This window comes from Eulemur rufifrons, chromosome 30 (assembly GCF_041146395.1).
Source record: "Eulemur rufifrons isolate Redbay chromosome 30, OSU_ERuf_1, whole genome shotgun sequence".
NCBI classification, from domain to species: domain Eukaryota; kingdom Metazoa; phylum Chordata; class Mammalia; order Primates; family Lemuridae; genus Eulemur; species Eulemur rufifrons.
Genome location: NC_091012.1, coordinates 127,237,873 through 127,262,478, shown reverse-complemented (window position 1 = coordinate 127,262,478; position 24,606 = coordinate 127,237,873). Strand labels below are relative to the sequence as shown.

General features: G+C 31.7%; 1 protein-coding gene across 4 annotated transcripts in view; it reads left to right on the top strand.

Moving 5' to 3' along the window:
- Positions 1 to 24,606, top strand: part of CNKSR2 (connector enhancer of kinase suppressor of Ras 2) — a 268,798-nt gene that overhangs the window by 133,658 nt on the left and 110,534 nt on the right. For 2 of the 4 annotated variants that reach the window (XM_069463483.1, XM_069463482.1), the window contains exons 9-11: positions 7,888 to 8,034; positions 18,171 to 18,304; positions 23,002 to 23,213. In XM_069463483.1, the coding sequence (XP_069319584.1) occupies positions 7,888 to 8,034; positions 18,171 to 18,304; positions 23,002 to 23,213 (493 nt within the window). The remainder of the gene's footprint in view (positions 1 to 7,887; positions 8,035 to 18,170; positions 18,305 to 23,001; positions 23,214 to 24,606) is intronic. The other 2 variants (XM_069463485.1, XM_069463484.1) reach the window with 1 other exon arrangement.

The window sequence follows — 24,606 nt, the reverse complement described above, 5'->3', positions numbered from 1 at the left end:
TTCTATTCATGTTTGTAAATATCAATGCTAAAGTTTTATTTTTAAATAAACATTGGGACATTTCTGAATACTCTGAATTACCTATTTAAATTACTCTAAGCGAGGGTTTAAAATCACTTATTTACATTGAGTTTCTTAACCAAATGCATACTCTTCTTTAGCTTATATTCCTCTATATTTGAGCTGTGAATAATTCTTTATTCAGTAAATGAATGATTATAGAAAAGAAAAATTAGAATATCTCCAAATGTACTAGAGTTCAATATTGTAAAACTTTTTAGTATTTTGTGAAAAAAATAAATTTAGGTGAAAGAGAATTTTGTAGATTGGTACTCAAGATTTAATAGTTTTGGGATCTTTGAAGGGCACTGTATGTCAAAATTCATTACTTCTGAAATGTTTAAACTGTATATTTCTTTCACATAGCTTGTTTTGCTAAAGAAATACTCATTGATTTAAAATGTTTAGTTTATTAGATACTTCGGTAACTTTTTAGTAATGCAAAGGAACAGAACACTATAATAACTATCTCAGTGCCAAAAAATTTGGCAAATACAGAGTGTCATTAGCTGCAGCATGATAGGTTGTGTATTGAATTAAGTCTCTTCAGTGCTTTTAAAAAGAGCAGGAGGACATTTTGGTATAGCATGACTCATATCATCAGACATTCACATAGGCACACTTCAAGTCTCTGAAATTTCCTTTGGTAAAAGGTATCATTTATACATTATAGCTTGTGATTAAAAGTATATGTATACACAGGAGCATGTGTAAATGTTGATAATGAATCTGTTTCTTTGTCTTTGGAAGGGTAATAACTTTGAAAATATTTTAAGAAATATTCTATCTTCCTACCTGTGGGTATAAAGATGCTCAGATGCTCTCTTGCAACTCCAAATATAGTCATGAAAAAGGTAAAAGAAGGTCTGGGTTGATAGGCTTAAATTCTAACTTTTATGTATATTTGTAACTTTGGCTCCTTGGGACCATAGAGTAGAGATTATCTTTTCGTATATTGGTCAAATAATTCACCAGCTGTTGTTTGGAAAACAGACCAGGGCAAGTTCTAAAAGGGTCAGAGACAACTTCTTCCCTCTATATACCCAGAGGAAAGGAAACCTCTCATATCTTCAGCACCAACCCCAAAGCCTCTTGTGCACCTAATTCAGGCAACCAATTGTCCAGAAGCTTCCCACTTATGTTGCCTTTCACAAAGGAGCACCTGCTGTCCGCCTCAGCCTGATCAAAACAATTACAAGCCCCATCCACAAGAAAGCAGAACTTCTGGCTTTCAAAACTTGGAATACCTTAATGACCTTCTTGGGAAATGATAATTCTGTTTGTGTTATATATAAAATACATTTTAATGTACATGTTGGGGATTATATATAAATTAGTAAGTGATATGACTTGCCATTGCTTGGAGACACTGACTTCTACTTTGGGTAATAAGGAAGATAATAGTAGTTCAACATATGTGGAAAACATATTATCTATAGCTAATAATAAGAGATCTTGTGTAAGATGCATATGGTGGCTTTTAAAATGTTTTTTTTAGCCCATGAACTTAATGTGAATGAAATACTCTATTAAAATAGAGAGAGCGAGAGAGAGAGAGTGAGAGACTTGGACTATTTACAACCACTACAAAATATTTTTCTGGAAAAAAAAACAACTTCACATTTGTTATATAATGCATATTATAAAGGAGACTCTTTCTAGGACAAATAGGAACTACATCCACTGTCCTATTCCTTGTCATAGACACACCACTTTAGGTCTAAAGTATCTAAGATAGAAATACTATTTTTTTCCAAATATTCATGTAGAAGGAGAAAGTTTTTGATAATTTGGGGTAAAGATGTCTATTACAGCTAATAGTAATATGTTAGTAATATTAAGTATATTACTTTGTTTAGATGTGAGGCTGTGTAACCTTTTATACAACAGATTTTAAGTATATTAGAGAAAATTTTAATACTGCATCTTGGTTTTACATTCAAAACTTAACCCTTCTTTGGAGTTTCAAGGCCCTTTATTATCTCTGAAACATGTATCTTCTCGTGTAACCATATCACCTCACTAGTCAAGTTATACAAACGTTGTGCTATGAGATTCATATGAGGAAAATATGATGCCAGCTATAAGAAGAGGTTTTATGATAGATGTTGCATGTAAGGTGAACATTCATGGTAAGATTTCATACATAAGAGAAAAATTATAAGAAGAATGAAGAGTGCTTTTGCAAAGATTTAGCTGAAGAGAAAAGCACAGTGTTTGAGGGGAACATATATTTGCTACTCAACTAACTTTTTAAATGATCAACTTTTAAAAAGCCTTTTATGATTATCGGTCCACTGTTTCTTTCTCCTGCCTCGTTACTCTTTCCCTTGTTCTGTCATTCAACTATATGGAACTAGTGAAAATTGCTCATACTGGAGATACTTTGTCTCATGGCTTTCTTTATCTCCTCAACCTCCACATCCCCTTCACCTATCCAACTTCTAAGGAATTCAGCTTAAACTAATTGGACACCTTCCTTGAATCCTCAAGGATGAGTTAGGTCCCCTTTTGGGGGTTCCCATTGCACTCTGTATTCACACTATTGAGGTACTCCTCTTACTATTTTGTAAATGTTTATTGACTTTCTCAGCTCTCCCCTTGCTCATTATGCTCTTTAATGAGGCACAGACTGTGCTTCATTCACCATGGTATTCATACTACATGGAAGACACACAATAAATACCTATTTATGAATTATTATGTCTAGTCTTAAAAACATTAAGCACCTGAAATATTCTAGACCTGGGCAAGTCACTGCCTTCAAAGAGCTCATCATCTATTACAATGGTTCCCAGACCCATAACATCAGCATCACTTGGGAACTTTTATTAGAAAAAAATAATTCTCATGCCCCACCCCAGACCTACTGAATCAAAAACTCTGGGGTTACAACTCAGCAGTCTGTCTTTTAACAAGCCTTTTGGGTAATTCTAGTACTTGCTGAAGTTTGAGAACCATATTGAAGAAAAATAACTGGAGACAAAGCTGTGACCATATTGATGAAGGACCTATTCAAGGATTGGTTCTTCACTTAGGCCTTTGGGAAAGTATTCAAAGATTTTGAAGGTTAGGATAATATTACACTGTAGCAACATTTTGGAGCTTCAAAAGACTAGAAGCAGAAAGACAAATTAGAACTCTGTTTTAAGTCTGGCAGGTAGGTACCCAAGCCGGAACTAAGGCAGAGAGATGAAGTATTAGTTGCTAGGATCTATTCTTTAGGACACATACATGGATTAAAAAGAGGAGAACAGTCATAGATCACTCCAAACTTGAGAGAATGATGGTGAACTTTTTTTGATGAATAAAAGTAAAGAGATAATGAGTTTGATTTTTAAAGTGTTGCATTCATTTGAACCACCAGTCGATATTCTGGGGAAGATACTGTGCTTTAGAATTGAAAAGACTTTAATGTAAATTCTGGCTTTGATACTTACCATTTTTGTAATCTTGGCTAAGAAAATAATCTCTCTTTGCTTCAGTTTCTTCATATATAAAATGGGTTTAATAGTTTACCTTGTTGGGCTGTTGTAAGAATAAAAATATAAATTAAAATAATGTAGATGTGACGAGTCTAGCACAGTGAATTGTTGGTGCTTGTGATTATTCAGTAGCTATTAGCACGGATGAACCGAACAGTTGGAAATACATGACTAGAGTTCTTAATGGGAAGCAGGGATGGTTAGAAAAATTTGGGAGTCATATGTAGGAACTTATTAGTGGAAGTTCTTGAAAGAGAAGAGATTATTGTAAGAAGCCAGCATGAAATATTAGAAAGGTATCTAACACTTAGCCTAGAGGAAACACCTACATTTATTAGTGGTGAGGAGGAAGAGGAGATGGAGAACAAGTAGGCAGAGATGTAGCGGTACCACATTCTTTTACTCAAGCTAATCTGTTGTCATCATCTATTTACATGATTCTACCCACTCTATGTGTTAGAGTTGGGATATACTGTGACTTTGGAGTTACCTAATTATTTGAACTGTGTAAATATATTGAAAAATCTCTTCTGATGTTGAGCTATTTCACAATCAGCCAATTCCTTTTATGGATATCTTTGACTCTTTGACTATTAGACTGTTTTTCTTCATAGTTATCTGTAACCTCTTACCTCTTTAAATTTTGTGCCCTATTTAATTTCTTCCCATATCTGTAGCTTATACTCTTATATTAGTACCCACTAGGACCACTTCTTCCTTTTTTCAAAGCTCCCTCTATCTCCTAGTACATAAAAACCTTCATTGCAACCAATGCAAAGAATACTTTATGATTATTTTTCATATTAATTACTATTACATCTTTACATGGTTTCCAATTCAAGTCTATCACATTTAATATTTTAAAACTATAATCAGAAACTTAAGTGAGAAAATGGAAACCTAATCTTGAAAAATGATTAGCATGTATTTACGTATTTTGACATGTGTATATTATTATATTTAGCTCCTAACATGGGGACTTCCAACCTTCTTGAAGTTGTAACACACATACTTGTCTCATTTTGTCTTACCATCTACTCACATTCCACCATATTCTGTCAACCATAAGTATCTCAGTAACAGTTAAAGGGAAATTAATTAATTTCAAGAATTCACTACATCTCATTATATGCCTGAAGATATGTTAGGATATCACAGAACCAGGGCTGGGAATCATTTTTTCTGGCACTCTAGGACCATGTCATATTTTTCCTTGAATAGAACATGATAAAATCCAATAAGTGGGGACAGTTAAGAATTATACATAGTAGATATGATACGAAGTAATTTAGAAATGATCCAAATTGAGGAGTTTGAGAAAGGACTGAGGAAAAAAGGACTATTCAAATGAGAAAGGAATGAGTACTTACTGCTGTTTATGTGTATACAAGTACTAGGATGGGACTGATACAGCTAAAACCTACTTATTAATATGTTACTGAGAAAAGCATTACACATAGGCTGTGAAATACTCAGAAGGCTTCGTTCCCGTTTGGTAATTACTAAGTAAAACTGACTTAATGCTTAAGTGGAGTATCTACTGAAATCATTCATTGATTCAAAAATCAGTGGATAATGTAGTTCTTGACTTATTGAGCTCATCTGAGTAATAAATTTGTCTTTTCTGTTGCTGATAATCTAAAAGTGTAATGCACAGAGCAGCTTTCATTTCCCCATCACCACCTTTTAGCTTTTAAGTAGTGTTGCCTTTTTGGTTCTGTACTTTTCGTGGAAATTTTCTATCCATAACAAACAGTCCTGATTAGGTAATTCATAAAATTTATGATTTTCTAATTGGAATATTACTATTCACAGATTAGGTCCTTGCATTTTGTTGCAATTCATTTATTTGTTTATAAAAGTAACTCATGTTTATTGCCAAAAGTTCAGGAAATAAAAGTATAAAGAAGAAAGTATATATTGCAAGTCCTTGCTGCCTTTAGTGTAACCACCATTAATGATATTATATATCTTTCTGTGTTTTCTATATCTATGTACATTTTTAACAAAAGTGGAATTGAATTACACTTGCTATTTTGGAACTTACTATTTTCTACCCAATAATTTTTATATTTCTTATAATGGACATTTGCATAGCATACAGTTTTTTTGGCTTAAACAATACTGTAATACATGTGTTGCACATTTATCTTTGTGCTTTTATCCAGTCATCTCCTTGTGGTAGTAGAAGTAGCATTTGGGAGCCAAAGATATATGCTATATATAGTTCTTGGTGTATATTTGTTTGCTTTTGTTCAAAACATTGCTCATGTTATATCGATAATAGTGGAAAGACTGATTAAAAAGTAGTAAAATTATATATCAAAATTTTCTGCCACTAAATAACATTCAGCTGTAAAATTAAAATCCATGCAAATTAACTTTCTTATCAAAAATCAATTTTACTTTGTCATGGAAAAGCAGTTCTATTTTTTGGAATTGTTTACTTAAAAAGAGCATATGGAAAGTGTAAAAGAATAGGATCAATCAAATTGCACTGAAAATTTCACAGGGAAACACTGTCTAGCCTTAACAATTTTCAACTAGTCATAATAATCATATCATGGAGTAAAATGGGAAGAAATTGGTAGGTAAAAATCAATGTGTAATTCATTGTTGAGAATAGATATGCTGGAAGAAAGATGCGGCTGTCACATTGACTGCTTTAGTACAGTTAGGAATTATTTGAATAAAGAAAATAAATAATAACTCCCTTTGCTTTGACTCTTGGCCTGTAGAAATGGCTGTAGGGACACTACTTAGCTATCAGAGGAATCAGAATCAATGCAATATACTTTTGGACACATAATAATCCCCACTTATTATAATGAGAGTGGGGAATTTGACCAGTTCCATTACTGTAATTGATCTGCATTAATGTGAATTTTTAAAACTGGCAGTCGCTTATTCATGTTAGCCAAGTATCAAAATGAGCATTTTGATTTATCTCTGAGACCCCCGAGGTTTCAAGTATTATAATGTCCCACTTCTTTGTTCTAACTTTTTCTCTTCACCATTTTTCATGTATAGTTAAGGTTATAATTTAAATGAATGCTCGTTAAATATACCAGAATCTGCCATTATTCTGCAGTAGGTATGTTCCAGAGTACCTCTTCTTCATAGTCTCTGGGGGTCCATGCTGCTTTTGGCGGAAATGCTTATTGTCTTCAGCTGACTAATATCTTCTAGGCAAAAACATAATGAATAGCAGACAAAAGGCACCCATTCTGTTTCACTTGGGTACCTGTGAAGAAACTAGATCACTGTTCAAACCATTTGCTAAATCCTGCTTGCTATCTAGGATAAATTTTATCCTAGTGTATTTATGCAACACATCCTGGAAAATTATAATCCATTAAAGTTGGGATAAAAGGTTCTTCTCTCTTTTAAATGTGAAATGCATTTTTTTAAACAAACCTTGGAATAATAGGTATTTTAATATATTTCTTTAAAGCATATTCTAGGATTTCAGTTACTTGATACTGCATCACTGGCCCATTTTAAAAGCAAACTAACAAAAACTATTCTTTGTTCAGAATTTTAAAAGGATGATGAGTGAAGTAATTCAACATGGGTAGCAGTTGAGCCAGGTTTCAAGACATTTATCAAGTACTTTTCTTTAATTATATGATATGTTTTGAGGTGATATTAAAATATAATGGCTTCATTAAATATAGCACACTGTATTTTAGGTTTATAGGGTTGTTTGGAATACATTTTCAATAGCTGCTGCATTGGAGTAGCATTACCTTGTCATTTTTTATTTTATGTTTATAGCGTGGTTAAAGGTTCATTTTATTGATGCTGCTGTCCATGCATCAGAATGTTGCCTTGGTGTGTCAGTACCAGCTATTGGTAGTAAGATGTTGGTCTAATTTAGAGACACTTGTACCACATTATCTCTAAAAGGTGGTGATGAGAAAGCATGTGGTGTAGTTTGTAAGCTCAGGACATTGCCAAATCCTTGTTTTGGGACATGTGGATTTTTGAATTGTACTTGTGAACAGAGGTTGTGGATCTAGACCTAGCAGCTGAGCAACATTGACGGTGACATAATTTCTTTACCTTCTAAATTACTCCATTGGTAGGATACCTGTTGAGTCTCTGCTTTGACATGGTAAATGTCCATTATGTTGTCTCATAATGATATGGACTAATGCATAACATGGTTAATCAATTCAAAGATAAAATTTCTCTCTTGAGTATATATCTCCTGAAAATTGATAGGATGGTACACCAATTATGTGATTTTTTTTTTTTACTAATCTTATTAAAGGGGGAGAACATTAAATCATTGAATACTGTACCTCAATTTTATTGTAATGATTTTGCTGGTTACCAGGTGGGGTGGCAGTTGAAAAATTTGGTGAATGCACTACGAGAGGACCCGAGTGGTGTTATCTTAACTTTGAAAAAGCGACCTCAGAGCATGCTTACCTCAGCACCAGCTTTACTGAAAAATATGAGATGGAAGCCCCTTGCTCTGCAGGTAATGAAGCTTAATCATAAGTCATACACCATCATTTTAGCCATAGATTATCTCAGTAATGCTTCTTTATTGTGCCTCATCTCAGCAGCATATGGATTAATCTTGTATGCTTTTGAAAATTTGTTTGTGAAATGATCTCTTCACAGCTTATCCTAATAGGCCTAATTGTGATAAAATCTGAGACAGTAACTAAAACCCAAATGATTAAGAACTCTGCCTTAATTTGTAAACATTTAAAACATAATTCCAAAAAGCCACAAGTTATTTCATGCCAAAATGTAGATAGAAATGAAAATAAGATGTTTCATTTTTGTGATAATCATCTTCTATTTTATAAGCTATATGCACTTCTGGAAGAAGCTAAATGATAGTTTATAGAATTATTTTAAATCAGGTCATAAGATAGTAATAATAACTTATAAACAGTAGGAAAACGAAATTTTAGATTAGTAACTAAAATGTTCCTAGTACATTTCTCCTGACTGATCATTTTTCTCTTTCCACCTTGTAGGGTGGCAAAAATAGGGAAATTGTTGCATCAGAATTTTTATATTTTTCTTCATGAAACATCACTCTAAAATATTACTCTGGATGTTGATAACTTATATTTATTAAGAGTTATCTAGAAAGTTATAAAAATGTGATTCTGATTGATGAAAGGAAAGGAAGTAATATATTTTCTTCCATTTCAGTCAGGATATAATCTTTAAACACATCATAGAAATTTTTGCCCTTCACAAAACTTACATTTTTTAAAAATAGGAGACTATTACCTTTTCTTAGAAGTCTAATTTTTAAAAATTTTTTAATTGCCCATTGTACTAGAACATTATCCATTGTTCTGATTAAAAAGAAAAGCAATATATGGAATATATTGTTGTCACTGCTATGTAAATTATTATTAAGCTCTATGTTAGTACCTTTTATCATTCATAGACTTTTTTTCTAATATGTAAATTATCCATTACATATTAATGGCCTTATAGGTTATGATGATTTCTCATTGTTTAAACTTTACTACTTACTGGCCTGAGAGTTGGCATTATACATTAATCATATAAAAACACATAACATGTTCCAACATTAAGGTCTTTAAAATTTTAATGTGAATCTTTCTATTTTTCAAATGAATATATGTAAAACTGTATTAATATGTCCAAATGCATTTGACTTGCAATATATGTTTATTATCACAGATATTTTGATGCTCATTACATTTCAGAGATCACTGTTTGACTCATTATCTAAGATATAGATAAGCAAATCAGACTCTCTCATCACATCATTTTTTTTCTCACTGCATCATAAATTGCTTTGTTGTTCCACTCTGGAGTTTCCTATTGACCTGTCTTCCCCAAAGATCCTTCTCCAAAGTCTGAGGGGGTGGGAACTCTGAAGAAGAGTCCTGCACTTTCAGCTATTAGGTTTTTTTCTGTGTATATGTGCAGTAAAATTTAATCACTCATCTTCAGTCCCTCATATTTCACATTGAACACCAAAAAGACCCTATTTTCTTGTTGATCCATGCACTCTGTTTGAAGGACTATCTCTAGCAAATAAATTGATAATTTGTTCCCCTGTTATATTCCTTTCCACAAGCACAAACTGGAGAATTAAGGTAATGACAGTACCCAGTAAGAATCATTTTCATATTAAATGCTGAAATAATTGAAATACCAGCATTTTTGTTACACATACATTTAGTATATGTATTGAAAGCTAGAGAACAAAGACTTTAATTTTAAAAATTGCCTCACATCATTCCCTACCCTATATTTATAGTAGACTTTTAAGGCACTGTTTCTAGGTCTGTTCCTAAATGCCAAAATATGTGCCTCATCAGATCACTAATTATATTTGTTCCTCATTGCTTGTTTAGCCATGTTGCTCATATTTGTGAATTTACTTCTTCAGAATGCTGAAATCTGGAAAAAAAGGAAATCAGCATTATTTAACTGCTTATATATATTGACATTTTTGTAAATTTGTTATTTCAACTGAATTTGGTTCACCTAAAAAGTATTGCCTAAAGTCAACCACCTATAGATAAATAGGGGGAAAAACTGTTTTTAACACTTTTGAAAATTGCTTCTGTAGTTGGCTTTTTACAGACCAGAAGGAAGAGTATTCGTGTTAATTAAATACTTTCTAGTGGTGCTAAAATAAAGTCTTAGGAGTAAGTGCCATGGCTAAGTCCTCTAACATATCACATCACCACCACCACCAACACCAAATCTCCCTGCAAACTATTTTGAAGACCTGAAATTGTACCATTACAGGATTCTTTCTTGATACTAAGGTTTTGGCCTGTGCTAAAATTCAAAGACACCCATAAGCATAATGAAAATTATCTGGTCAGAATTTTTATAGATTATAGATTTTGACACAAAAAAGATGGACAAAACTTCAGGGTACCAGGATTTGGAGGTTAAAGGTAGACTGCCTCCAGAGGGGAGATAAGTCAAAGAAATAGTAAGATAAGATCTTGACAGTGGTTTTGGATTCTTTAATGACTTTATTTGAGATCACATTTTCTTTCTAGCACCTAAAAAATGACCTCAGATGTGAAGCAAAAGTGCTAAATGTAGCAGCAATCCTCTGTGTAGACACAAGTGCCATTATAATAAGATAGTACAACAGTATTCTTGCTTCAGGTATGTGTACAAATATGTTGGAGCCCAAATGCCCATTAATTCACCTCAATATAAATCTTTAGCATTCAATCTTGAATAATTGGACATTAGGTTATTTCTTTTTTCATAGGGTATACCAGTAGTCTACTAGCAGTTATTTAAAATAGAAGATACAAAAGGAAATAATCTATGGCATTTATTTAATTCAATATGTCTATTTCATCTTTTTCTTGTACTATACCAGGTTTAATTTTACCTACTAGCATTTTCAGATGAAATATAGCCAAATTTGTGTAGCATGGAGGTAGATACTAATACATACATCTTTTATATAAACAACTTTATCCTAACATAAGGAATAATGATTTTTTTAAACTAACAAGGAAATAGTTATTATCGACCCAAATAAAACAACCTTATCTACTCTAAGGCAGAAGATTGTTAAAGAATACCACGTTTTAATTAAAGTATAAGTTCTATTTCTAAAAATATTTAAAGGGATAGTGACTTCCAATACTATGTAACTATAATCAATTTTGATTTTGATTTTCTTTTGAAACTCATTCATGAAATTATAACCAAATAAACAAAAGCATACAATTCAACTTCATGTTCACAGAGCAATTGCATTAGTACATTTCGTGAATTTGGCAGCTTTTTTGATAAATTCATTATTTCTCAAACATTTTACAATAGAACTGAAGGACTTAAAGATCCCTTAGTCAAATACTACAAAGATTTAATAATAATGTCTGGAAGATTGAATTCTGTTGTCATCTGTAGCCATTAATGAAAAGTAGAAATGTCTCACCTGAGATAGAATCTTTTATTCTAAGAAAGCAAACCAGGGATTGCTTGCTTTATGAGAGCTGTTTTTCACGTCTCCTTAGTGTCACCTCTACTAATTTCCTGGATTTTGGTAAGCATGGTGATTTCTTATGGCAAGTTCTTCTAATTCAATGAAAAAAAATCTCAGGAAACTGTGAATAAACCTCAAGGTGTATTTTTAGATGTTTGTGGTTTTAAATTAATATGTGTAGGCCACGAGCATGCATGGTTGGTGTCATTTTCTTCTTATAAGAGATGTATGGGAGAATTAGCTGGACATTGCCAAGAATGTTCCTTGAAATCATCACTGAGAATCAACGGTTTTTAAAAACATTTAAGAACCCAGATTTTTGGTGAGAATACATCTCAGAAATGATCACTAAAATTAATGTTGGAATTCACCATAATGATTTAGATATCATTTAAGACATTTTTATATAAAATAACATCAAGCTGTATCATTAAAATTATGTTCCTAAACTGTATTCTAATCCATAAATCTCTTATATCAATGCTATAGTTACTTGTGTGATTTGTGCTTTCTATTTAAATTTTACTGTTTAGCATTATTTTGATGCCATTTTACAGGATATTTAAATAACTGAGAAGAAAAAGAAATAGAAAATAGTCACAGCAGTTGATTTTTGTCTATAAACTGGTATAATAACTGTAGAATGCTGATTACATTATATTTCAAATGCTTATAGATATGAATGGCCAAAGTCATTCTGGAAAAATCAAAACACATAAGTAACAATAAAATTAATTTCCATATCCACGTTATAGGTTGGTGTGACTGAAAAAAAATTAATGACAGAAAGTTTATGTGTTTCTAAGAGTTTTGTTTTGAAAACATGTTTTAAAGAGAACAAGAACTAAAATTAGGTATGACACTAGAGAAGAAAATAAATTTTTAACTAAAAATTATGCTGACTGTGAGACAGGAACAATTCTTTGTTTTACATGCTCAAATTAGTAAATAGCTGTAAGCAATTGTCATAGCAAATTTTAGGTCACCAGTGTTTAAGCAAATCAGTTAAAGAATCTAAGTCACATTTGTGTTTTTTGAGCCAAATGCATTCAAAATGTTAACACTGACTACAAATAATCACCTATAATGTAACAATTACCCATTCTTTCTGTGGTTAATATCCCAAAAATAATGTTTACTGTAATTTGAAAAAGCAGAAGTCCACTTTTAATGTTGCAATTTAATATGTCCATAAGACTGGACAACACAGGATTGAATACACTAGTGTTAACCTCAATACAATGTGCAAAATTTTACGATTCTGTGGAAAAACCCATTTTGTAGTGTGAGTCTGAAGTCTTTATTAGTTATATACTGTATAACTACATACATGTTTTTATGCAGATACATCTGTATTTTTTAACTTAGGTGTACATGGTTTCCTGATCAAATCCAAGGTCAGAAAAAAATGTTTGTTTTCTTGGTAGTCTGATAGACAAAGGAAAAATTATATGCTCATAAAAGAAGATTCAAACCCTTTGTATTTATAAATTTGGATTCTAGAAAAAACTGTGAAACAACTGAGAGTGGGAGAATTTTGAACATATACATATCCTTTGCTTAAGTTCTTTACAAATAATTTACCACTTAAGAAAAGCTTGGCTAGGAAAAAGTATGCCCAATGATTTTCCACATTAGCTCTAACCTTCTTTATATGGTCAAGAAACCTACAAGATTGTATGCAAAATCCTTGCCAATCCAAAATTCAGAAAAAAATATTTCTCTGGAGCATTTGTTTAGTTGTTAATATAAAAACAATGTTCTGGTACTAGTGTTGGGAGTTATAATAAGAATGTATTTGAACAGAGTAAGGATTTTGTGAATGTTCTGTGCTAGAATAATGGGGGTATTGTGATCCATTTGAGTCTGTGCTTATTCCCAAGAGTGAATCAAATAAATGGCCAGGTTTTATACTTGTTGTAATCATTTGTATTTCAGTGGGTATTTTCCCCCAAGAAAGCAAAGCAAGTTCTGTGTGATCTTGACATTAGTGAATTTTAAAGCTAACTACGTAATCTGTTTTAATCTTTAACCTTGGGGCTGTCTTTATGTCATTGGCTTCATTCAAGACTTTTATAGCTCTATCAAAGCTGGGTCATTTACTAGACAGAGGGAAAACTAAATTAAGATACACTTGCCAAGAGATGTTAAAATGTAAAATGTTTGGGGTAAAACCTCAATGTCAAATGTAGTTTCTTAAGTATAGAAGTTTTTCTCATAGTCTTTAAGACTATAGAGGTTTCAGAGGTATACTAATACCTTCCAGATGTGCTCAGTTACCTTAGAGATATTAAAATGGGGGGGGGCACACAAAAGGCCTGAGCCATCAGAGGATTTTTACTTTAAGAGACAGCATCTCACTCTGTCACTCAGGCGGGAGTGCAGTTGCATGATCATAGTTCACTGCAGCCTCAAACTCCTGGGCTCAAGTGATCCTCCTGCCTTAGCCTCCTGAGTACCTGGGATTACAGGAATGAGCCACCATGCCTGGCCCCTCAGAAGATTTAAAGTGAGATTTCAGTGAGCCCTTACAGAAGCTAAAAATTTTATTTTACAACAATCACAGTCTTCTAATGATGTTTAAACTAGATGAGTATGATATTATTGCTAAAGTCATCACTCATGATTCAGAGTTTGTGCCATACCATATTTTTGAGCACAATTTTACAGTATGTATATGTTCACACTGACTATGAAAAATGTATGTGTAAGTTTAACCTACAAGATTTCTGACTCCTGTTAACAATAGTAAGTTATCATTAATTGACCTAAGGTTATAAATGTATGTTTGAAGAGACATATATGATTATTTTATTTAGGATTTGGGCATTTTAAGAGATGCATACCAGTTCCCCCAGAAATCTATCATAGATTTGTTTTATAAAAGTAACAACATACATGCAAATGTATCTTCCCTGTTAGAGCCTCACTGAATATGTGGAAGGATATTTTTATGTCACAAGTACCATTGAAATGAAAACTAAATGATATGGCAAGGTCCTTCCAGGAAATAAACCCTTTTGGATGGGATTCAAAATAGATTTATGTCATACTTGATTGTATACCACAGTGTATCAAGTTATACTGAAGCTTCATGCTTACTTAAATAACAAAATGTAATCCTAAAGTAATACCCTTGTATTTTATCCATTTTATCCATAAGTATTGATAGTTCTGAATTCTCTTCCCATACAAATTTTACCAATATAAGAGATCAAAATGTCAAAATGATAAATGAAAATAATATCACCCTTTAATTCTACTTCCTTTCTTAAATTGAAAATTCTTTATAGTGGATGATAATAGCTTTTCTTAAACTGTTACAAACAAATGATTATAAGTAAATGTTGCCAGAATAAGAAAGGCTATCTTTTTGCATTATTATACTCTCATAATTAGATTTTTTTTTCATTCTAAGAATTATGCTTATTAAAATTTGAATTTGAATTGAACTGTTGTTTTTTGAGTTGAGAGAAGCTAAATTTGTTACTTTTTGTGTATTTTCACAAAGTTAAGTGGCTATTGGTGGTAGGTGTATTTTTAATGTCACTTGTTACAGTTAGGAATTTCTTTCTGATAATTTTAACTAATTGTATCATTCTGTGCTTGATTTAGTCAAATTTTACCTATCTTTCTAGTGTTACTTAATGCGTTTTTCATTCTTTTAGTTATTTAATTTTTCATTCTTTCAATTCTTGTCCAAAGTTAGAAAATTTTTTAAGAGGTGATAATTCTAAATTTTCACAGAGACCTCCTTTTGGGTTAAGTAACTATTTTCATTTTCCCATGAAGCTTCTACTTCACTGAATTTTATTTTTTCATTGCTAAATGTCTTAGTTGTTTTTTATTATGATTCTCAAAAAGAATGTTTTTTAGCTTGGATTAGCTTGATAAAAATTGCACAACTAGTAGACAAATATACTGAATATATTGAATATTTACAATGAGCTTTACTTTGTACAAGGCATACTGATAAGCCAGATACTATCTGCATGATAAACCAGTTGAAATATTTTCTATGATTTACTGGTCAATAAAATAATAAGCCACTTGAGTTAAACAACAGGATTGACTAATTCCTTTTTTCTCTGAAAGATTAAATTATTTTTCTTCAACCAGTTCAATTAATTGAACCAGCTTGGCAAAATCGAACCCGTTATCTATTTGAGCATATTTAAGAGTCTTGTTCTTCTGTGTATGTACTAATTTAATTACATTAAGTGATGACATTAATAGCAACTCCCATAAAAATAGAAACCTAGAGAAATAGCAATTTGAAGGAAGTTGATGTGGCTAATATTTAAATTTCCTGGAAAGGGAAAAGTAAAAGTACCATAGGTAGACAATCCTAGTAATAGTCCAGACAGAATAAAATATCCTCTTGATCCTTTACCTCACACTTAAGGTATATTTAAAATATACTTGTAACTATTGACTGCTACTACTTCTTTCTCCTTCCTTCTTTTTTATTTAGGAAGGAAAGGGGTAGGTATTAACCAGGAAAAATTATCTTTAGTTCTATAGATAATAAAAGTAAAGGAGAGAAGTCCTCAAAATAGAAATAGTGACCCTAAAAGAGAGGAAAGACAATAAATTTGAAGTTAGATTATGTTTAAAAGCTTATGTTTTTAGAACTTGGTTTTAACTTAATTTGCAGTGTTAGGATATTTTAAAGTAAGAAAGCAATTAGAGCATTTAAAAAGCATACCGGATATTAGTTTTTCTTTCATGATGTATCTATCTGTCTAAAAGAATTGGAAAATAATATGCTGTTCAATTAATGTTTTCTTTATTACATTTATATTGTGATGAAATTTTTATCACACTTATTGTTTAGTGTCATCTGTATTTAAAACCAAGATGTCCTGTCAGAGAGGAAAACAATTATAAAGAGTCACATCACAGTGACTATATATATGTATCATTGAATCTATCAATCAAGAATCTGTTGTAGAAGCATGAAATACATCCTTAGAAAGAAAACAGTTCTTTATTTTCTCAGGCTTCATGGTGTTCCTCAGTACAGGTGACTCCTCTTTGCCTATATAATCTCAGGATTTCCCATTCCCAAGAGTTTTGTTCCTAAAAGACAGGCATAGTTTAACTGGACACTATCCCAAAATTAGCATAGTTAAACATAATAGTCTTTACTACATACTTTCATTATATCTTAAAATTCCTCAATTAGCATGTAAAACTTCTGACCTTTTTTAAAATCATATAAGATGGAATATTGTAAAGACCCCAAATACATTATCAATCCCTTTCCCCTTCTCTCTCTTTCTTTAATTTCTATTTCACATAGATTAAAACTTAACCGTCATTTTGGCAGGTTGTACGATTTCAAGCTATTAAGGTGAGCTGTGTAACAAGGAAAGTCAAAACCGTGAATTGAGTCCTAAATTATGTAGCCTACCCCTGTGACCTAAATTGTACTTTCCATTGTATTTATGCTTGGCTTTTTGAACAAATTTTGTTTATCTGTACAAAAGTATTGTCACAATATAAAATAGTTGTAATATGCCATTTTTGAGTGTCCAGCAATGCGTATTAAAGTAACAGAACTGTGGGTCTATATAAATATGCTAAAAGTGTTTTCTTATTGGCTAAAATAACATCTCATCATGTGAAGATGCAGTTCATTTTGTGATCATTATTTTTGTGTTTGCAATTGCACTAAAGTTCTTATTTTAAGTATGTTAATTGTATGCATAGCTAATCAATAAGATCTGTAAGATAAAGATAAAAATTTGTGAATTTTATTTCACTTTAGAATAATTTCTTAAACTACTAGATTATTTTCAAGTGCTATGCAGCTTGGAATTGGGAGTGCTCTTAAGTTACTGCATCCTGATGTACTGCTTAATTCAATATATACATTAACTTTTAAAAACCCCTCCTATTTAATATTTAGATACAGCCATGAAAATGAGAACTATAGATATGCAACAAAAGATTATTTTAAACTATAGATAAATGTGTGGTGTGCCTATGAAAGCTGAAATGATTGTGTTACATTAATTACCATACTTTTGAAGTTGTACCACAAAATGGCTTTAAGACAGTTAACTATTTGTATTGACAGAAAAAAAGTACATTTTCCTAGAAAATACTCTCTCATATTGGCCTTTTATACTCCGATTTTTGTAACCTTTTCTGAGAATCTGTAACATTTTACTAATCTAGGAGTATGGTTTGTGTTTTTGGGGAGAAGATCTGAAATAGTTTTCTCATATTGCAGTCAGGATGTGAGTGAGCTAATTTGAGAGTTACTCTTCATTATCTTTCTTTCAAAGGTGGGATTCTGACAAAGTTAATTTAATTTAAATAAGTTTCTGACTGTGCAATAAATCTTCCCATTATGAAACACTGCATGGTATTTTTGCCTTATAAATAGCTTTCAGGTGGTTAGACCAAAGAATAAGGTAAGTTGGGAACTAAGTGGAAACCTCTAATGTAATACATCATTTGGTTTTGGAGACTCAAAGGAATATCCACATACTAAATGACATGCTTCTTGATTTCAGCCAAGTTCAAAAACTTTTCAGAAATAGATAATTTTAAAATGATAACTATGTGTCATTGTTGTTGTTGTTGTTTGTGTTGTTTGTGTGCGTATGTATTTTCTTTTTCATTTTAACCAGCCTCTTATACCTAGAAGTCCCACAAGCAGCGTTGCCACACCTTCCAGCACCATCAGTACACCCACCAAGAGAGACAGTTCTGCCCTCCAAGATCTCTACATTCCCCCTCCTCCTGCAGAACCATATATTCCCAGGTATAAAACTAACCATCATGTTGTTCCAGGCAGCTTTTAGCCAAAGACTAACCTAACAGTATGTAAACTGTGAAGCTGATTCTCAAGGACCATCTTGAATATTTTCTCAGTTCTGGGAAATTATTCCCATTATAGAGAATACGCTTTGGTTAATAATAATAACTAATTTGTATTAAACACGTACTGTACATTAAGTATCTTACACCCATTATCTCATGTAATACAAAAGAATAGGAAGGTAATATTAAATAACAACTAGGATTATTTTAATAAGTAAAGAATAAGTAAGGCTTTTTAGCTAAGAATCCTCAGGAAATCTCAGGTTATTTCAAAACATTTCATGTACTTTAAAAAAAAAAAGAGGAAGTTATAGATAACTTTTATGCTTTCTTAAATGTAGGTGATGAGTAAGATACTTATAGATGATGAGGAGAAGGGAGATTATTTTCCCCCTAATACTTCTGTATCTAGAATTTTTCCTTCATTAGTTCATTAATGTTTCTTTTAGGAAGTAGAGGGAGTTTACAAGGGAATGAATTGTCTTTAAAGTCTATTTTCTGGATTTCTTGAGGCTATATCTCTATTTCATTTCCAAATTATTTGAAATTCCTGGCAGGTGTGGAAGAATACAGCTTTATGCCATAATGCGTTCTGCCCAAAGGCATTGTGATATCCAGCCTCGTGAAATACAAAAATTATGGAAAAGGGCCAGCACTAAATGGGGATAATTAATACCAATCACAAAGAATTTGATTCAGTTTTTAAATTAATTCTGCAGTCATTCAAAAACAGTAATTTAATATCTCTTGTTTTCAAGCCATAATTAAGTTTCTTCAGTATATGAAAGAACTGAATTCCTTGCATTAATTAATTTTCATTATTCTTTAGTATACCTCGTGTTTCAGAAGTATATATTCTATTATATGTGATGGTTACTGACATTATGTGATCTAAATGCTACATGGCTACATGGCAACATGGCATATCTATAAATGCTAGGTTGTCATCTAAGATGTAATAAAGCTATAGTCAGTTTTATGTATATTTTAGTTCTTATTTTTGAGAATTAAATGCAGCTATGGGAACATGGTTTATAAGATATAATTTACTAAGCTGGAATTTCATAAATCTTTCTAATATATAATTTACAGTTTTATGTTCAGTTTACAATTAGATGTACAAATCCATCCAAAATCCTATTAAAACGTAAGTTGCATTTTAATTTCATTAAGACAGTGTCAGACCTTCTGAAAACTCTTGCGTGAGGAGCAATGAAAATGTGTGTGTTCCAAATAGGAAGCAACTCTTTTATGGTTTTTTTTGTTTTAATTTGAAAGATTTTTATTTCGGTTCAAATGATTATTTTAAGAGGGCTTATTCTTGAGACAGCTACATGTACAGATAAATATCAAAAGATTATTTTATCAAATCTCTGTAGTTTTTTAATGTTCTTTTCTTTTGGGTGGGGAGGAACTTGTTATAAAGTGTCTCCTAGACAAAAAGTACTTAAAATACATTTAAGAGGACAAAAGAGTAAAAGAGTACAGAAGAGTACACTTAAAGAGGACAAAGTTCTGTCCTCAGAGCATGGAGAAGATATTATTAAGGCAGTATATTGAAGGCAATAAAAAGCTTGAACATGCTATTTAAAAATACTAGATTATGTGAGAGGTTGAAATGTCAACATGTTGGTCCTTTTTTTGTCAGTATTGCTTGAAAGCTTCAAATTTTTCAGTAAAATTCATAATTAGTGTTTACTATCTCACTGTAATTGATTCTTAGTTGGTCAGTATATAATTTATCAGAATATTCTAAATACATTTTGAATCAAATTATTAGTTACCCAGTCATATAATCTTTTGATATAGCAGTCAGAATAATCTATGCATCAAAGCCCCTTTGTACCACAGCCTTATTCAAATTATCTGTATTTTCTGGTTGGACTTGAAGTTATAGTCATAAAACCGTTTACAGTTGTCATTCTTTTTATAGATACAGCCTTGACACTTTTTTCCATTTTCTCATTTTGAGGATGAATGTGGTTCACCTAATTTAACTCTGCTGAACATTTCTTTTTTCCCCACATTAAAAAAAAAAACTTTATGCAGGATTAGACATTTTGATGGTATGTGAACATACATAAATTATATGTTTAATTTGAATTGTAAATAATAAAAAGCTTTTTCATCTTAAAAAAATACAAAGACTTAAAAATGGTAGGACTAGTTGTCAAGTTAGGCAGAAATTTTTTATGTGATTACAATTCTTCGAACACACTTATTCCAGAAAACAAAAGTGATTACAAAAGTTTCTTTTCCTCTAATAAAGCACAACACATGTATGTAAAGTGAGTGAAATTTGGTTGGTATTGTGTTATATGTCTATGACTACACAGTTTCATTATCATAATATGTATTAATAGTACATTTTTATACTTAACCAAATTTCTTTTCCTGTGAGAAAAATGAAGAATTTGTAGGTCTTCGAACTATGAAGTTTAAGCACTAATTTCTCTTATTAACTCTACTGTGTGCCATTAAATACACTAAGTTCACTAAAGTGATGCTCTTTTAATGTTTCCTTAAATCCTTTCTAGAGCAAATGTATAGATTTATTATATATGTGTATATATGTTTAACACTAAGAAAGATTAAAAAATCTTTACAGCAGAATGAATTAATACATTGAGTTCTTGAGGGACTCGTCAGTACGTACATAAACATACACATACACACACATTTATGCACGTAATACTTGTATCACTTCATTCTATTGAAAAGTTTATTTTTGCTTTGTACTTGCCTCAATTCGAAATATCATATTTTAATATGTTCAGTATAGACATGTTTAACAAATCTGCCCTGCTGATATAAGGCTCCTCCTTCATATTATTACAGAGTAGCAAATACCAGCCCTTCCAATTTACTGCCCCAAGAAACGTCCATATGAACATAGCATGGCATATTAATACGGCTAAATCACTGTCTGATCTCAGCTACGTTAACATTCATGTCACAGGCTTCATAGAGAAGTCTGCCCGTTTACAAACAGGCATGACCTTACTCCAGTGCCACGAATTTGTTAGGGTTGTTTCCAAGCTAATTGCAGTGTCAATTTCTTTTTGATAGTGGGCTAACAAAAAGTACCAATTTGTTCAGGAAGTTTTCAGCTCACTGAAAATAAAATTCTGGCTTAGTTTTATATTTATTTCCTTCATGTTGCCTAATAACTGGCTACATAGTTATATCTTGGTAATAAGCAGTACTTTTATATTAGAAAATAAAAGAGTAAATGGCAATGCAAATGGCAACCTTACCTTGTGATGAGTTAAATAGATAAAGACAACTTGGCCGATTCAGTTAGTCTTGAGAATGTTATTTACTACTTTATACATATTTCAAATACTGGGAATATAGTTCTCTACATTTGGAAAAAACCTAAACTTTTGCACACAGACACAGAAATACAGGTTTTTGCTGGACTAAAACTCATATTTTGGAATTGACATCACTTTTATAAGCTCATCACCATTTTACAATACGTAATAGGATGCAATTAAAAATTTGTTCTGTTTATCTGTCTTATAATTCAGTTTATAAATGTAAGATTGTTTTAGTCTTATTACTCAACATAAAATTAAATTTTTTCTCGTTTGAAAGCATTTATTCATGGCACTGTTTAGGGTAACTGGAAATAAGTACTTGGAAGAAATATAACTAATGATCCACAAGTGAAGAAATTGCATTTACATTTATAGTCAGTTCTAGAAGACAAGCTCTTCTAACAAAAATTTCATAGCTAATCAGTGAAACATTTCATAGAATAAATAGGGTTCAATGTAACCAATTCTAAAAGGACTATTTCTGTCAAAATATCATTCATGGACCCAATCACCTATTTGTGAGTAATAGATTTGGGGGATATCATAAATTTTTAGAGATTTTTCTCTTTAAAAGCCTACAGAAGAAAAAATCAACTTGCCATCACCTTAAATTTCATTCTTAAACTCCATATTTTATACAATTTCTTTACCTTCTCGCCACAAGAAATGTTGTGTAATGAGAGTTTGATATATTACTTTAAAATGAGTTCTATGAATGTATCTTTTTGCTCTTAAATGAGACACATAGAGTTTGAATACTGAGAATAACTATTTTCATTAAGATTTATTTTAAATTAATAATGTGCTGTTTGAAATTCTTACAATAATAGTTTATATAGTGCTAATTTGGTTCCTAAGGCCACAGTGCCCTTTATAGTAGTTCTTAAACACATCTTTGTTTTTAAGCAATACAAATTTTTACTGAGAATCAATTAGATAAACTGGTAGAAAAAAAGATATGTGGTTAACATTGTTATTATACCTACTGTCTTGAACACTAAAAGCAACTTTTATGATGAGATAATTTTCTTTGTATGACCTGGTACAATGAAAAGTAGACTAGAGCAGAAGTTAGAAGATCCATGGCTCCTTTCCAGCTCTGTCAGTTGTTAGCTGTATGACGTTGAGACAAGTCATTTTTGCTTTTTGGCAAAATAGGAATAATTAAAAATTGCCCTACAAACCTCGAAGAAAGTTTAGAAAGATTAGAACATACATTGTATGGAAAGAATGTTAATAGTATTTTTGACCCTCTACCATTTTACCATCCTAACACTTTCCTATATCCTTCTCCTTTACTCTAACCCTTTGTTAGAGATGAAAAAGGAAACCTTCCTTGTGAAGACCTCAGAGGACATATGGTAGGCAAGCCAGTGCATAAGGGATCTGAGTCACCAAATTCATTTCTGGATCAGGAATATCGAAAGAGGTTTAATATTGTTGAAGAAGATACTGTCTTATATTGCTATGAATATGAAAAAGGAAGATCAAGTAGTCAAGGAAGACGAGAAAGCACCCCAACTTATGGTAAGAGTTCTTCTCTTATGTTTACATAGGATGTATGTCTGGCATGGGACTCTCAATTTCCTTTAATAGGCTTTTGGGTTGTGAGAATTACTTGATAGCTTTTGAATCTTTATAATTGATCTGTGTCCTTCATGTGCTTCAAAGTGGGATCGCAACGATATGAGGCATGAAGTTAAAATTATTCTAGATTTTCCAAAGATAAGAACAGTAGGTAACATTTCAGCTCATAATGATTTATGAAAATCTTTTTAGCATCACATGTACTTCTTGTATGTTAGATGTTGCCAAATTGGAAAAATTCAAGTGGTTTTTTTTCTTTTTTTAATGAATACTTTTAACATGACTTCCTTAAAATAAAATTATCTCCTTATTAGCCAGAAATTAAAAAAAATTAGATAGAGTTTTCTGGAGAAAATCTCATCTCAGTTTTTGTATTTTTTTAAAAAACTGAAAAATTAATTTGGCACTTGAGTGGAAGTAGATTTTAAATAGGACAAACATACTGTCTGTAAGGCAAAAAAGACCTAGAGTTTCCATGTACCTAGGGTTTTTTTTTTTAATCTTCGATCCTTGTTTTTCCATGAATGACCAAGAAAGTAACCCAGTCACAAATACTTAAAATTGATACAGTATATCTGAAAGACTTGCAAATAAAGTTGCCTAAAGTTAAAGTAGTAAAGCCTATGGTCCTATTGCAAGAATGAATTGATTTAATTGGAAGTCTCTGCTCCTCCCTTTCCAGTCTTCAAATTAATCATTTTCAGTGAGGAGCTTTATACTTTGGGGAAGGACAGGATTCCTGCTAGTTACTACAGACTTGATCAATGGGAGCTGAGCGGAAGGAATGTTGTTTTTAACTAGCCCTTTCCACCTACCCCTTCAATTATCCACCATGGCCATATGCCTCCCTGCTTTGGTCCCAAAAGATCAGTCATCACATACCTTCTCATACATGTCTTATTTCCTTACTGCTCTTTGCTAATAATTATGAATGAGAAGTTTTACCCAAAATTATCCTAAAGAATCTGACTACTTGTCTTACTTTGTGTTATTCTCTTTACATGTGTTTTTTTATCAAAAGAATAAATAATGGTACTTTTAGCATAACTCCTCAATTACATTATTCTGGTGGCACTTATTTTAAACTGTCTTATATTGAAGGTATTTGGACCTTTGCTTTTCTCCCCTATTATATCATAAACCTGCAGTATAGAGGTCTACCTTCTTTGCTATCCCTACTCCTGCACCATGAGATAATATGAACTTTTTATTCTTTTTCACTCCACAAGTACTTATGGACTACCTATTAATGGATAGGCAGTAATGTGTATCAACTCTTGTTTTTCTATGTCCCAGAACTTTCTGGCTATTTTCTACTTATGTTGAAGTATTT